This window comes from Fragaria vesca, unplaced genomic scaffold (assembly GCF_000184155.1).
Source record: "Fragaria vesca subsp. vesca unplaced genomic scaffold, FraVesHawaii_1.0 scf0512956, whole genome shotgun sequence".
Taxonomy (NCBI): domain Eukaryota; kingdom Viridiplantae; phylum Streptophyta; class Magnoliopsida; order Rosales; family Rosaceae; genus Fragaria; species Fragaria vesca.
The window spans coordinates 576,083-588,102 of NW_004443397.1; the positions used below are offsets into that span (position 1 = coordinate 576,083).

A 12,020-nucleotide genomic window follows, 5' to 3' on the forward strand; every position below is an offset into this window, starting at 1 on the left:
ATACCATGTTTATATAAAATATGATAAAATTTCCATCGATATTCGATATTTTCTCGATATAATTTATCATAATTATATATTTTAATTTATTTTGTTTTGTTTTGCTAAACATGTAACCCAAAAAATATATATACATACAAAAGTTCTACTAACTTTTATCACTATTGTTGCAAAAATAAATATTTAATTTTGGAGTTTTCTTTTTTTTGAATATTTTTGTTAAAGTAAATTGTTCTATTTATATTTGATAACGTCAAAAAATAAATTATATTTATTGAAATGACAAAAATACCTTTAAATTTTAACAGTGTTAGTGGTCATGGTATCAAAATGGTAACAGAATGAAACTTCGGGTATGAAGATGCAAGTTTTTAATAGTTAGGTATGAAAATGAAAATAACATCATAGTTCAAGTGATGTTTTGTAATTAATCCTTAAATTAATGTAAAAGATTATATGCTTTAAAAGTCTTCGTTTTTAATCTAATTTATCCTTGTCGATGTTTGAATTTCCAACAATTTGGAAAGCAACCAATCACCAACATAGCATGACATAACGACAATTCAAAAACTAACAAGTAACATGTCTTCAGTTTAACGACATATTATTAACGACCAATTATTATCATGCTTTCAATTACACGTCAACTTATAAACGAAACAAATCTTCGCTATATCTTTACCAAAGAAAATAACACATAAATGACCAATCATGACAACATTGATCATAAATTCTAGATGAAGACATTAATTTAATAACTCGCCGTAGTCAAAAGATTCAAGGATATATGAACGGTAGAAAATTTGCATTGTTCTTCAATCTTCAATTAAAAAAAATAACAAATCAAATAGACGTGTGATTAACGGATACAAGTCACCTTAAATAACCAATCTTCAAACAACCCTCATGGTCACATATTCCTCCGTAGCATACGAAAAAAAATGTTGCTATCTCATTATTGTTTTACACTTATCCAAACATGTTTAACCCAAAAGTTACCCCGATTCTGAATTTAAGTAAATCATAACAATTCCAAGAAGTAATTGGGGTTGCTAGTTGCTACCGAGGAAGGCCGATTACCCCAACTTGACAACTCAGCCCCGAGACCAAAAGCGGAAACACAGCCGTCCGTTTAAAACGACAGGTCCACGTGGCAACATTCTCATCACCTGATTCACCTCGACACGTCAGCACCGTGTGTGTCTCTCTCTCTCATCTCACAACACAACTCATTCAGTGAAACTCAGAAAGCCAGCCAGTTCTGAGTTCTCTTTGGTTGTCTAAAGCGCTTCTCATGCCGGTCAACGACTCGATATAGTTATCATCGAAACGCAGACCCCAAAGCTCGAAACGCAGAGCCACCACAAGCACCGCTGCTCTCTTTGTGATTGATTGGTATGGGGAGGATGGGAGGTAATAATCCCAGAACTTACTCGGCTAATTCGAGCGACTACAAGCTTCTAGAAGAAGTTGGATACGGCGCCAGTGCTACTGTTTACAGAGCGATCTATCTCCCCTTCAATGAAGTCGTCGCCGTCAAATGCTTGGATCTTGATCGTTGCAATAACAATTTTGTGAGTTTTATTAGAGATTGGTATTATTGGAGTTGTTTCATTTTCGAGATTGATAGATTAGATTTGTAAATGCGTGCTTAATTCGGATGAGTCAGATTTGAAAACCCATGATTTGATGTGTTGTTTTTGTAGGATGACATACGTAGGGAGGCGCAAACAATGCATTTGATAGATCATCCGAATGTTGTAAGGTCGTATTGTTCGTTTGTAGTGGAAAGGAACCTTTGGGTGGTCATGCCGTTTATGGCGGAGGGTTCTTGTCTGCATCTCATGAAAATTGCGTATCCGGATGGGTTTGAGGAGGCTGCAATTGGTTCCATTTTAAAGGAAACACTTAAGGCTTTGGTTTACCTTCACAAACAGGGTCATATTCATCGAGATGTTAAGGTCTGTAATTTACTTCTAAATAAACTTCCGTACCTTTTTTGTTTTCGAATTGATTCTAATGTAATTGTTTTTTTTTTTGATGCAGGCTGGAAACATATTACTCGATACTAATGGGATGGTGAAGCTTGCGGACTTTGGTGTTTCAGCATGCATGTTTGATGCAGGTGATAGACAAAGGTCAAGAAATACTTTTGTAGGAACACCTTGCTGGTAAGTATAAAGTCACCAAAGTTTTACTTAATTCCTATTTGTTGCCACATATTATGCTAATTGCTCTCTTTATCTGTGTATATGAGATTTTAAGATGTTTTTGCGTTCCAGGATGGCACCAGAGGTACTGCAACCAGGAAGTGGATACAATTCCAAGTGAGTTTATATTTCATGTGATAACTAAAACAGGTTCTAAGAAATGGATTTCACCTCTGTCAGATGTGGTTATAGGCTTGTAGGTTACTAACCTATAGTGTATATATATGTGTAAATCAATGCATCATAGAGTTTTATTACTTTTTTTGTTTGCAAGTATTCACTGTCTCATCTGTTTGATAAGTTATCTTCATTACCATGTGGAGCAAGATTGATTTTTATTTGTTTTGTATGATAAATAAGGGGAAGTTCTATGCTTAGTTTTTATTTTTATTTTTTGGTACAGGGCCGACATTTGGTCATTTGGTATAACAGCATTGGAGTTGGCACATGGTCATGCACCATTTTCAAAATATCCTCCCATGAAGGTACTTCTATTGGAAAAGGTTTAACTAAAATGTAAATAAATGTAAGGTAGTTCTTCATTGAAAATCTTGGCATTTCTAACTCTTTGTTTGTTCTCTTAGGTTCTCCTCATGACCATACAGAATGCCCCTCCTGGACTTGATTATGATCGTGATAAAAAGTTCTCCAAGGTACTGTTTTTCTTTCTAGATAGAGAGTGACATTGATAGTTTTTTTTTTTTTTTAATAGAGAGAGTGGCATTGATAGATGTGTTTAAAGTAGGAAAAACATATAGTAGTTGATTGTGTATTGGTATGCAATGGTCACTGTTCTTGCTGCCTTGTGTTATGTTTCTCTTCCTGAATAATATTCTAATTGGAGGATTTCCAGTTGTGCTCAGTCTTTTAAAGAGATGGTTGCAATGTGCCTCGTAAAAGATCAAACAAAGAGACCAACAGCAGAAAAATTGTTGAAACACTCCTTTTTCAAGACTGCAAAACCTCCGGAGCTTTCTCTTAAGAAATTGTTTACAGACCTGCCACCACTTTGGAATCGTGTAAAAGCCCTCCAGGTTAGCTGTCATACTGTTTTTATATCTTTTCTTTGCTTTCATATGTGGTGATTGACTTATTTTATTAATTTCTGAAACATTGCAATCTTGCAGCTGAAAGATGCAGCACAATTGGCTTTGAAGAAAATGCCTTCAGCAGAGCAAGAGGCAATGTCACAGGTCTGAGCCTCCTTTTATGAACTTGATAGAGAATTTATGTTATAATTTTTCTTAATCATTATCTTGTTTTTCGTTGATCAGAGTGAGTACCAACGAGGCGTTAGCGCTTGGAACTTTGATGTTGAGGATTTAAAAGCTCAAGCATCCATGGTATGCTACATTTATTATATAGGAAAAACTAACATGTTTATGTAAAGATAGTTTATCACATTGTGGTAATCCTTCTTTGGCTGTACGATTACGAATGAGTGCAGCTGAATACATCTTTCCCTTTGTTGCTAGGTGCGAGATGATGATGATGATGATTTTTCAGAAATGATTGACGAAGAAGGAAAATCAAAAGCCTTTAGTTATAAGGTTACCATTTTTTTTTTAATTATGAGACATTTGGAGTGCTATTTAAAGCACAGATCAAGTATATTAGTTTCTGTTTCATGTTGACTTTTTTTGTAGTTACATTCTTATGCAAAAAATTTATTTTTTGTGTGTTGCTAACAGGTTGCAAATGATTGGAAATCTAGTTTGGGAAAATTGAATGACAAGAATGAACGACCTTGGACTGATTGCAAAAGTGAAGTAAATGGTGATGACGCACAACAGGTTGAATGTGTGAACAGAAAGGGGAAGCTTCTTGATAATGATATATTAGAATCTAGCGGTCAACAAGGGACAGACTGGACGAAAAATGGATCAAGCTCTGAAGCAATAGCCTCTACATCAGAAACAGACACGAGTCAGGCCAAGCCTAGAATTGTAGCTGTGAAAAGTCGTCAATCGCGGAGTGGCCCACTCACGCCTGGTGGTGTGCTTAATCATTCTTTATCGGAGGTGGGACGTATTTTTGAAAGGTTTGTCATCTCTCTATACGTATATGTCACATATTAAGTATGAATATAATAAGGGTGGTGTTATTGACACACCCTTTTTCTTGTGCATGATTGGTGGCTGATATTCTGTCATTTCTTAGGAATGATCATGAAAACCTATCTGCTATCGAGAAAGCTAAATGTGAAGTAAGACGAACACCAAGCTTCAGTGGTCCTCTGATGCTTCCAAACCGAGCTTCAGCAAATAGTTTGTCAGCTCCTATAAAATCTTCAGGAGGTAATGAGGATGTTCATTATTCATTAATGATCATTGCAACGACATATGTACTTATATGAGTACAATCTGCTTGGGATTCTTTGAGCACTAAATGGTTTATCTATAATAGGGTATAGAGATTCTTTGGATGACAAGTCAAAGGCTAATCTGGTGCAAATAAAAGGGCGATTCTCAGTGACATCAGAAAATTTAGATCTTGTAAAGGTGAGGCTTTGTTCTTATGGTATGTTATTCTATTATTCATAATCACTAACTTACAAAAAAATTCCCATAGGATATTCCATCAAGTACAGTACCACGTCGACCTTCACAGGTGGGTGGCCAACATGCGCTTAACTCTTCAAAATAATTTTTTTTAGTTTGATTTATGTTGTCTTTTGTTATTTTAGGGATCACCTCTAAGAAAGTCTGCCAGCGTTGGTGATTGGGTATTTGAATCTAGGCAAATGGTTGGTTTTTTAATCTCTCTCTCTCTCTCTCTAATATTCTTACAAAAGAGAGTCGACTACAAGATTTTGATGTAATTGATCTGTGGTTGGCGAACACGAAATTGTGGTCATGAAGCACTACGAAATCAAATTTTGTGTTTCTGTTTGATGGATGTCATGATTGCATAAGATTTTTCCTTCAGTTCAGTCTTCTTGTATATGATGTTACTTTCTACTTAAAAAACATGAACACCAGTCGGTCACAAATTGTCACTAGCCTCAAATTTGAGCTGTCCTTTCATTCATGTCATTTTGTATTTTTCAGCCTGTTAGTTCGTCTTCAAAGGAGTTGAACAACAACAGCGACGTTCCTGTATCACTTCTACCTCACCTTCAGAACCTTTCTCAGCAGTTGTCAATTCAACAGGTAGATTTGGAAAGTTGTTCCTACATAGCTAAAGTGTATTTGGCTTGAAGAGTTGATTTCCAAAGCTAAAAGTTATTTGTGCTTATAATTTTCTATTAATTACAGGACATTATTGTGAATTTGCTGAGTATCTTGCAACCAGCTGAGGCAGTAGAAGGTGAGTGGAATATATATATATATATATATATATATATATATATGTGTGTGTGTGTGTGTGTGTATGATGCATGACATTAGTTTTACTAGTAACTTCACAATACTGAGTATTAAGGTAATCAATTATGTTTCAGCTACCCCAAATGGAAAGTTGCCTCCACTGCCCCGCAGTTCTGAGAACAATGGGAATGTAAGCTTATTTTATTTTGTCATAGTTGTTCTTTTACAAAAGATGATTATGATTATCAACTGGATATAAATTGATTTCGAAATAGCTTCCATTGTGTTTTTGGAAGAATTCAGGTTACTATGATTGATTGATAAAAAAAATTTTGAAAAGAAAGAAGTATTCTCAGCTTTGACTGAAAAAACCGATTTTTTTTTAATCATCCATATCTCCACTGGATTGATAGATAGTGATCGAACATTACCTTTGTGGACTTTGTCTGTTCTCTAATTTGTGCTATCAACAGGTAGAGCCAGCAGTTTCTGAGAGGGAGCGGCTACTGCTCCTCAAGATCTCGGAGCTTCAATTACGGTTAGTTATCTTAAATCCAAACGGAATACTTGTGATATCCTTTTCCACGTTTGTCTTGTATATGTTTATCGAATTATTTCTCTGTCCCTACAGGATGAACAACTCGAATGATGAACTGACTGCTGAACAAATGAGAGAGACTCAAGTGAGTTGCTTAATGGTTTATAAAATATAACTAAAATATTCTTGCCTTAAATCTTTTGCTCGACAACAAGAAAATTCTTTCCATGTTATATTGTGGTTGAGTCTGAGAGTCTAGTACAGATATTCAAGAAAATACATCAATTACAGTTGGCATGACGTTGCTGCTTATTTGATTTCCATTTACGCCTTATTACTGATTGTATCATCTGTTGACAGTTGAAACAACAGCTAAATGCTGTATCTGAGCAAGAAGAAAATGGGGACAAAAGATAACAGGTGCAGGGTGCCTGAAAACCCAAACTTGTGATTAGTGTAAAGTGGATCCACTATGTACATCCGAGCAAGAGCTGTAAATCGCACAGAATCTGTTCTCCACCATTTTTTCATCCATGGCGAATGGGAATTGTGCATGGCTGTGTTGATAATGTAGATGCATGCAGATTGCTTAGGAGTGGCATGGACGTACCTGGATCTATTCTCTTCTGCCACTGTATCTAATAAGTTCAGTTCCCTTGAGGATTTCAGCCACTCGAGATGACGAATAAGCGAGTCTCTGGATTCACAAGGATCATGAATAGGTCCATTCCTGCGGTGACCCAACTCCCAGGCTGGCGGGCAAATTTGTTTTAGTAGACATAAGCCAGACTCAAAAGAAAGAAGCTATATATACAACAGGGGTGTGTTTTATTTAACTTAAAATTAAAAAAAATCTGTATCGTGTGGTTATTGTTTCCCAAACAGAATCAATGAGCTTGTATATGATCGCAGTAGAACAGAATGTTATCTGTTCCTATATAAACGAAACAATTCAGTTACTCAAGCAATCACCAGTTCACCGCTACAGTTGGGTATCGGGTAAACGTTGAGGATCCACCAAATCAAATATCTAAATTGAAATATAGAGAAACAGAGGATGTGAAGTAGCAATAATAATAATAAAGGAATCAAACGGGAGTATCCGGTACTCGGCGGTAATGAAAGAATGGTAAAGACCAGATAATATGTGAAAAAGACTTGCACATTAAATAAAATCATTAGGTGTAGAGTAAAGTTGGTCGAGCGGTTTAGTATGAAATTTTATGATAAGAGTTATGGTCTTAACTCCGACTAGTCTGTGACCAGTAAGTTTAAGAGGCTTCCGGGTTCGTATGCATGTGATGAGAGATTAGTTTGAGATGATTATGGGCTTGTGCGCTTGCGATGAGATATTAATCTGGCTTTACTAAGAGAATTTTATGGATCTCGGTTTAGATACTGACCGTTTCGAGTACTGACTGGGTTGCCATCTCACTTCCAATACCAAACAAAAAAAAGGAAAAAAAAAAAACAATGTTGAAGTCTGGACTCTGGACTGTGTTCCCAAAACGCGCGACAATCGAGGAGGGTGGGAGATTAAGATTGGGAGTAGACGCAAGTAAGCCAAAAGCTAAAGAGCCATGGTGTCAATCCACTTCTCAAACTCTCTCATCGCTCTTAAACCTCCTCATCATCTTCATCCTCCTTACCTCTCCGCCCTTAAACCCTCTTCTTTTCTTCCCAACAAGTTTCCCAACCCAACAAAGACCACCAAATACACAACCTTTCGAGCCGAGTTACCTCACGACGCGCCCTTCGCCGCCGCCATCGGCGCGTGCATGCTCTCCTCGCTGGTGCTTCCCCCGGTTTCTTCTCCATCAGATGATCCTGATGCTGGCTCCGGTATTGATTCCACCGATGCTAGGTTTGCGGTCATGGGGGTTGTTAGCTTCATTCCCTACTTCAATTGGCTGGTAAGAACAAAAAAGAAAACAGAACACAACTTGTGCTTTCTAGTTTGGTTGGAGGTTGTTGTGTTTTTACTTATTGGTATTGAAATGGTTATGGTAGAGTTGGGTTTTTGCTTGGCTGGATACTGGGAAAAGGCGCTATGCAGTTTATGCACTTGTGTATTTGACCCCCTACATCAGGTTTTTTCAATTCTCAACTCTCGAGTACTGAATTTGAATGCTCTTGAATGCTAGTTTGCACTTGCTGAATGGTTGATAATCATGAGTAGTGATCTTTAGAATACCTTTTATTATATAGCCACTAATGCTATTGATCAACTTTCGGCATGATTTATTAGATCGAATTTGAGTTTGTCCCCTGAGGAGAGCTGGCTGCCCATTGCTAGCATCATATTCTGCATTATTCATGTCCAGGTAGAATCAGTTCTCTCTACATTATTCTTTTTACCCGGTTCAATCTGCTTACTTTGTTGTTGTGCGGTAGAGTGTAATCAGTGTATATCTTAGTATCTTACAAGCCTTGCAGAAACTACCTTCAACTGGTTAGGGAAATGTAATTATTGATAAGGAAACTTAATACCTAAAAGTGAATGATAAATACTTCTGAGCTAAATCAGGAAACCATAAGCCCTTGTAAGGCTGGCAAGTGGTTTGTGGGGGAACAGGTTCTAGACTAATGAGGCATTTTGGTTGTGTTTTAATTCATTTTTCTTACTGAGCCTACACTTATTGTTGAGATTCCATATCTTTCCCCTTGTAGATAGAGGCAAGTATTAAAAATGGAGATCTTCAGGGATTTCAATTCTTCAATGAAGCTGCAAAGCATGTTTCCTCAATGACTAAAAAAGGAGATCATATAGATGGGCATCAAGGAGCCTCGAAGAAGGTACCTACTTTGGCTGCATAGAAGTTTCAATATATGCTAGATAGAATATAAGGATATATGCCCTTGTCTGAGAAAGGTTCTAAATTTCTAATGTTGTCGGTAGGGGAGGGAAAGAGAGAATAAGAACCTGCGTTTCGGCCAAGAGCAGGCAAGAAACGAGATTGATGGTCGGGGAGTTCCCAAAAGGCCCTTACAAGACAGTGACTTAAAGGAAGATAGGGATGACAATGAAAGAAGGAAACAGTAGTATATCAGCAATTCAAATAGCAGGAGGGAATGAGGATATCCCACATAGCAAATGTAGTCTGATATGTTTAAGTGCATACTGTTTTGAATTTAGCAAACTATGGTGATTCCTTTACATTTAGAGTGTATAATCCGGCTGCACTCCTTTGAAATGAAGTCAATTTCTAAAGTTCAGTTTAGCATGACTCACATTGTGAATAGCTAATTTTCGGATAGCAAAGTAACATGTGACCAAATGAATGTAAACTGATTGGTCCATGGCAGTAGAAGAAACATACACCTAAATAAATTCTTACTTACAGTAGATCATGTTGCTACTCTTGCAGTCTAACTATAAAAGATTGCTTGAAATCAAAACACACCTATTCACTGTATTTTAGCAAACATGTTGCAACTGTATATACAAAGTAATTGTGTTCCTCTGAATTCATAAACACCTTAACTTAAAAGGTGAACATCATCTAGAGTTGGATCTTGAAACAGATTTCTTGATAGGAAATGGACTCAAGAGCCTCGTCTTAAACAAATAGTCTAGAGCAACAGCAGCAGAAAGAAAAACAAAAAGATTTTCAGATACATACACTGCACCATCAAAAGCATGGGATATTAAGCTATCAGTGTTTAGTTCCAGAGGTTTTCCGGCTTCCAGCATAGCAAGACCTGCAAACCAATACAATTTGACTTCAATCCTAAATCATAAAATGCAAGGCAGTCATAAGTTTTGGTAAGCTAGAAGGATGGTATTAGTACCTTTGACAACCCCAAAAGCTGCAGGTGCTCCAGTCTTCAGGTGGCCATTGTCCAAGTCTCTTCTTATGGCATATCGAAATGTAACTCCAAACAGTGCACAGCTAATAAAGGTGATTGCCAGAGGGAGTATCAGCTCAGAACTGTTGCTCACTTGAGTGAAGGAGAAGGGCAATCCAGCAACTGTGCCAACAAGGGAAGCAACTGAAGCTGCTTTTATAGATTCCAATTTCTCTTGATCCTTGTCGATTTCCCCATTCTCGGTCTCTGCAGAAGCATATCCATTTTTGAATTCATCCCCAGTTTGTGTGAGGGCACGTTCGGCTTCTTCCACCATGGCTTTTGCCTCTGATATCTCCTTTTGACATTCTTCAATCTTTAACATACACAGACAAAGCAATGTGTAAGCAATAACAAACAAGAAATGTCTTAGAAACACAACAAGAATGAAACAAACATATTCCTATCACTATCTAGCAACACAAATACACTCAATGGGACCTAATAAAGTTATAGAGAAAATCAAAGTGTACGGCTTTTTCACTTCCAAGAAATTAGAGAAGGTATCTAAAACCAAAACCCAATTCAGAAATAAACCAGAAAAGGCTGAAAAACAATCCAAAATGAGGATTTGAAAAGAGTGTTAACCTCAGAAGCCCTGGTTTCAAGTTCTTTTATATACTCCCTCGCAAGCTTAGCCTCACGTTCTTGTCTTTCAATTGCAGCGAGTTCTCTTTTGGCATTCTCAACCCTCCCGGACGCTTTGACCAACCCATCAAGCAAAACCTTGTTCTCTTCTTTGTTGAGTAGCTCTTCCACTTGCTCGCCCACAATGCCACCCAGCGAGTCCTTGAAGCTACCGCTGTTCTCAGAGGAGCTGGCCCTGCATTTCACTAGAAGGGGACGAAGTGTTGAAGGAGAAAGAGGAAGGACGTGGAAGATTCCGCAGGTGATGAGGAGGTTTCGTGGGGAGAGAGATATGGGGTTTGTGGAGGGAACAAGATTGATGGTTAAGGGCATCGTGGTCACTCAGTTTGGAGGATTTGATTTGTTATCCTCCTATGAATTGTTTGGAAAATACTCTCTGCAACTTGAGGTGTGTACTCTGTACTTTGTAACGAGTGATGCTCATTGCGCTTGTTATAGTAAATACGGGTTAGGTCGCCCTTTCAGTGTTTATTGAAACCAAAATCGAATGTCATCGGCTAGAAATGATTAATTCTTCAACATTCATTCGTATAACAAACATATCTCTTCAAATGAAATATTATCTAATGATTAATATTATCCTTAAGATCCAATGTTAATGATACGACATCATTTCCATTCTCATCATTTCTTCATGCGAACTACCTTGATGAACTCACTTGTCATGACTCAAAACATGTAACTTGAATCGGTTAGACATGTCATGAATTGTCATTTTCTAGCTCGTTAGTGATCAAAACAATATTTGATCTCAGATATCCTATCTTAACAACATACTAAACATTAAAAGGCGGCTCTTCATGTGTGCTAAATTTTTTTATTCTTACTCTCCAATGTTAGTTTTCTCCATTATCTCAAATGTGCAAAAGATGAAGGAATTTGTTGGCATCAAACAAATCCTTTTGCTTAAATATAGGTCATGGTCATGAAAAACATACGAGTGCAAAAACTAACGCTAGATGATAATCCCACAAAACACATTTAGTGTGATAATAAAGCTGGGATTAAAACATGAGATCACATGTAAAAATAATTGTATATAGGTGCGGCTATTTCCACCCCACTAAATGTTCAGTTCACCTCATTATTTATTTTTTACCTTTAACATTCTAGTTCTACCCTTAAAATTTTGAGAAAATCTGGTTTTCATTTTCATTTTTTATTTTCCTCAATCTGATAAAATCTAAAAATATATACAAATACGCATCAATATATTTGACGCAGACCTCCATTCTTCTCAAACCACGTACATCCTATATATGTTCTCCTCGATCTCTTTCTTGAGTTTATTATTTACGATTATGAATATATATATATATATACGGATTTTCTAAGCTGCGAATGTCCGCACAAAAAAATTGGTGCGGATTTTCATTTTTGCACCACTTTTCGATTGAATTTCCTCATCTCCACCGTCTAGTATCTAGATAATATTGTGTAGATCATCTCTGCAAAATTTCAGCCAAT

General features: G+C 36.9%; 3 protein-coding genes across 3 annotated transcripts; 2 read left to right on the forward strand and 1 right to left on the reverse strand.

The window, feature by feature from the left end:
- Positions 1 to 1,231: 1,231 nt before the first annotated feature.
- LOC101306486 lies at positions 1,232 to 7,024 on the forward strand. Its single transcript, XM_004309497.1, has 21 exons — positions 1,232 to 1,574; positions 1,707 to 1,961; positions 2,047 to 2,171; positions 2,283 to 2,327; positions 2,614 to 2,695; positions 2,795 to 2,863; positions 3,074 to 3,244; positions 3,338 to 3,403; positions 3,485 to 3,553; positions 3,686 to 3,760; positions 3,902 to 4,251; positions 4,371 to 4,507; positions 4,617 to 4,711; positions 4,782 to 4,820; positions 4,897 to 4,956; positions 5,261 to 5,362; positions 5,468 to 5,519; positions 5,653 to 5,708; positions 5,992 to 6,056; positions 6,150 to 6,201; positions 6,417 to 7,024. The coding sequence occupies exons 1-21, from the start codon at positions 1,398 to 1,400 to the stop codon at positions 6,471 to 6,473; spliced, it is 2,199 nt and encodes a 732-aa protein (XP_004309545.1). The 5' UTR covers positions 1,232 to 1,397; the 3' UTR covers positions 6,474 to 7,024.
- A 513-nt stretch (positions 7,025 to 7,537) lies between these two features.
- LOC101306779 lies at positions 7,538 to 9,170 on the forward strand. Its single transcript, XM_004309498.1, has 5 exons — positions 7,538 to 7,969; positions 8,067 to 8,146; positions 8,305 to 8,380; positions 8,727 to 8,852; positions 8,956 to 9,170. Exons 1-5 carry the CDS (start codon positions 7,637 to 7,639, stop codon positions 9,097 to 9,099), a joined length of 759 nt encoding a protein of 252 aa, XP_004309546.1. The 5' UTR covers positions 7,538 to 7,636; the 3' UTR covers positions 9,100 to 9,170.
- Positions 9,171 to 9,522: 352 nt separating this feature from the next.
- Positions 9,523 to 10,865, reverse strand: LOC101293946. Its single transcript, XM_004309535.1, has 3 exons — positions 10,494 to 10,865; positions 9,849 to 10,221; positions 9,523 to 9,758 (listed from the first exon to the last, which is right to left on the reverse strand). Exons 1-3 carry the CDS (start codon positions 10,863 to 10,865, stop codon positions 9,556 to 9,558), a joined length of 948 nt encoding a protein of 315 aa, XP_004309583.1. The 3' UTR covers positions 9,523 to 9,555.
- Between the last annotated feature and the right edge of the window lie 1,155 nt (positions 10,866 to 12,020).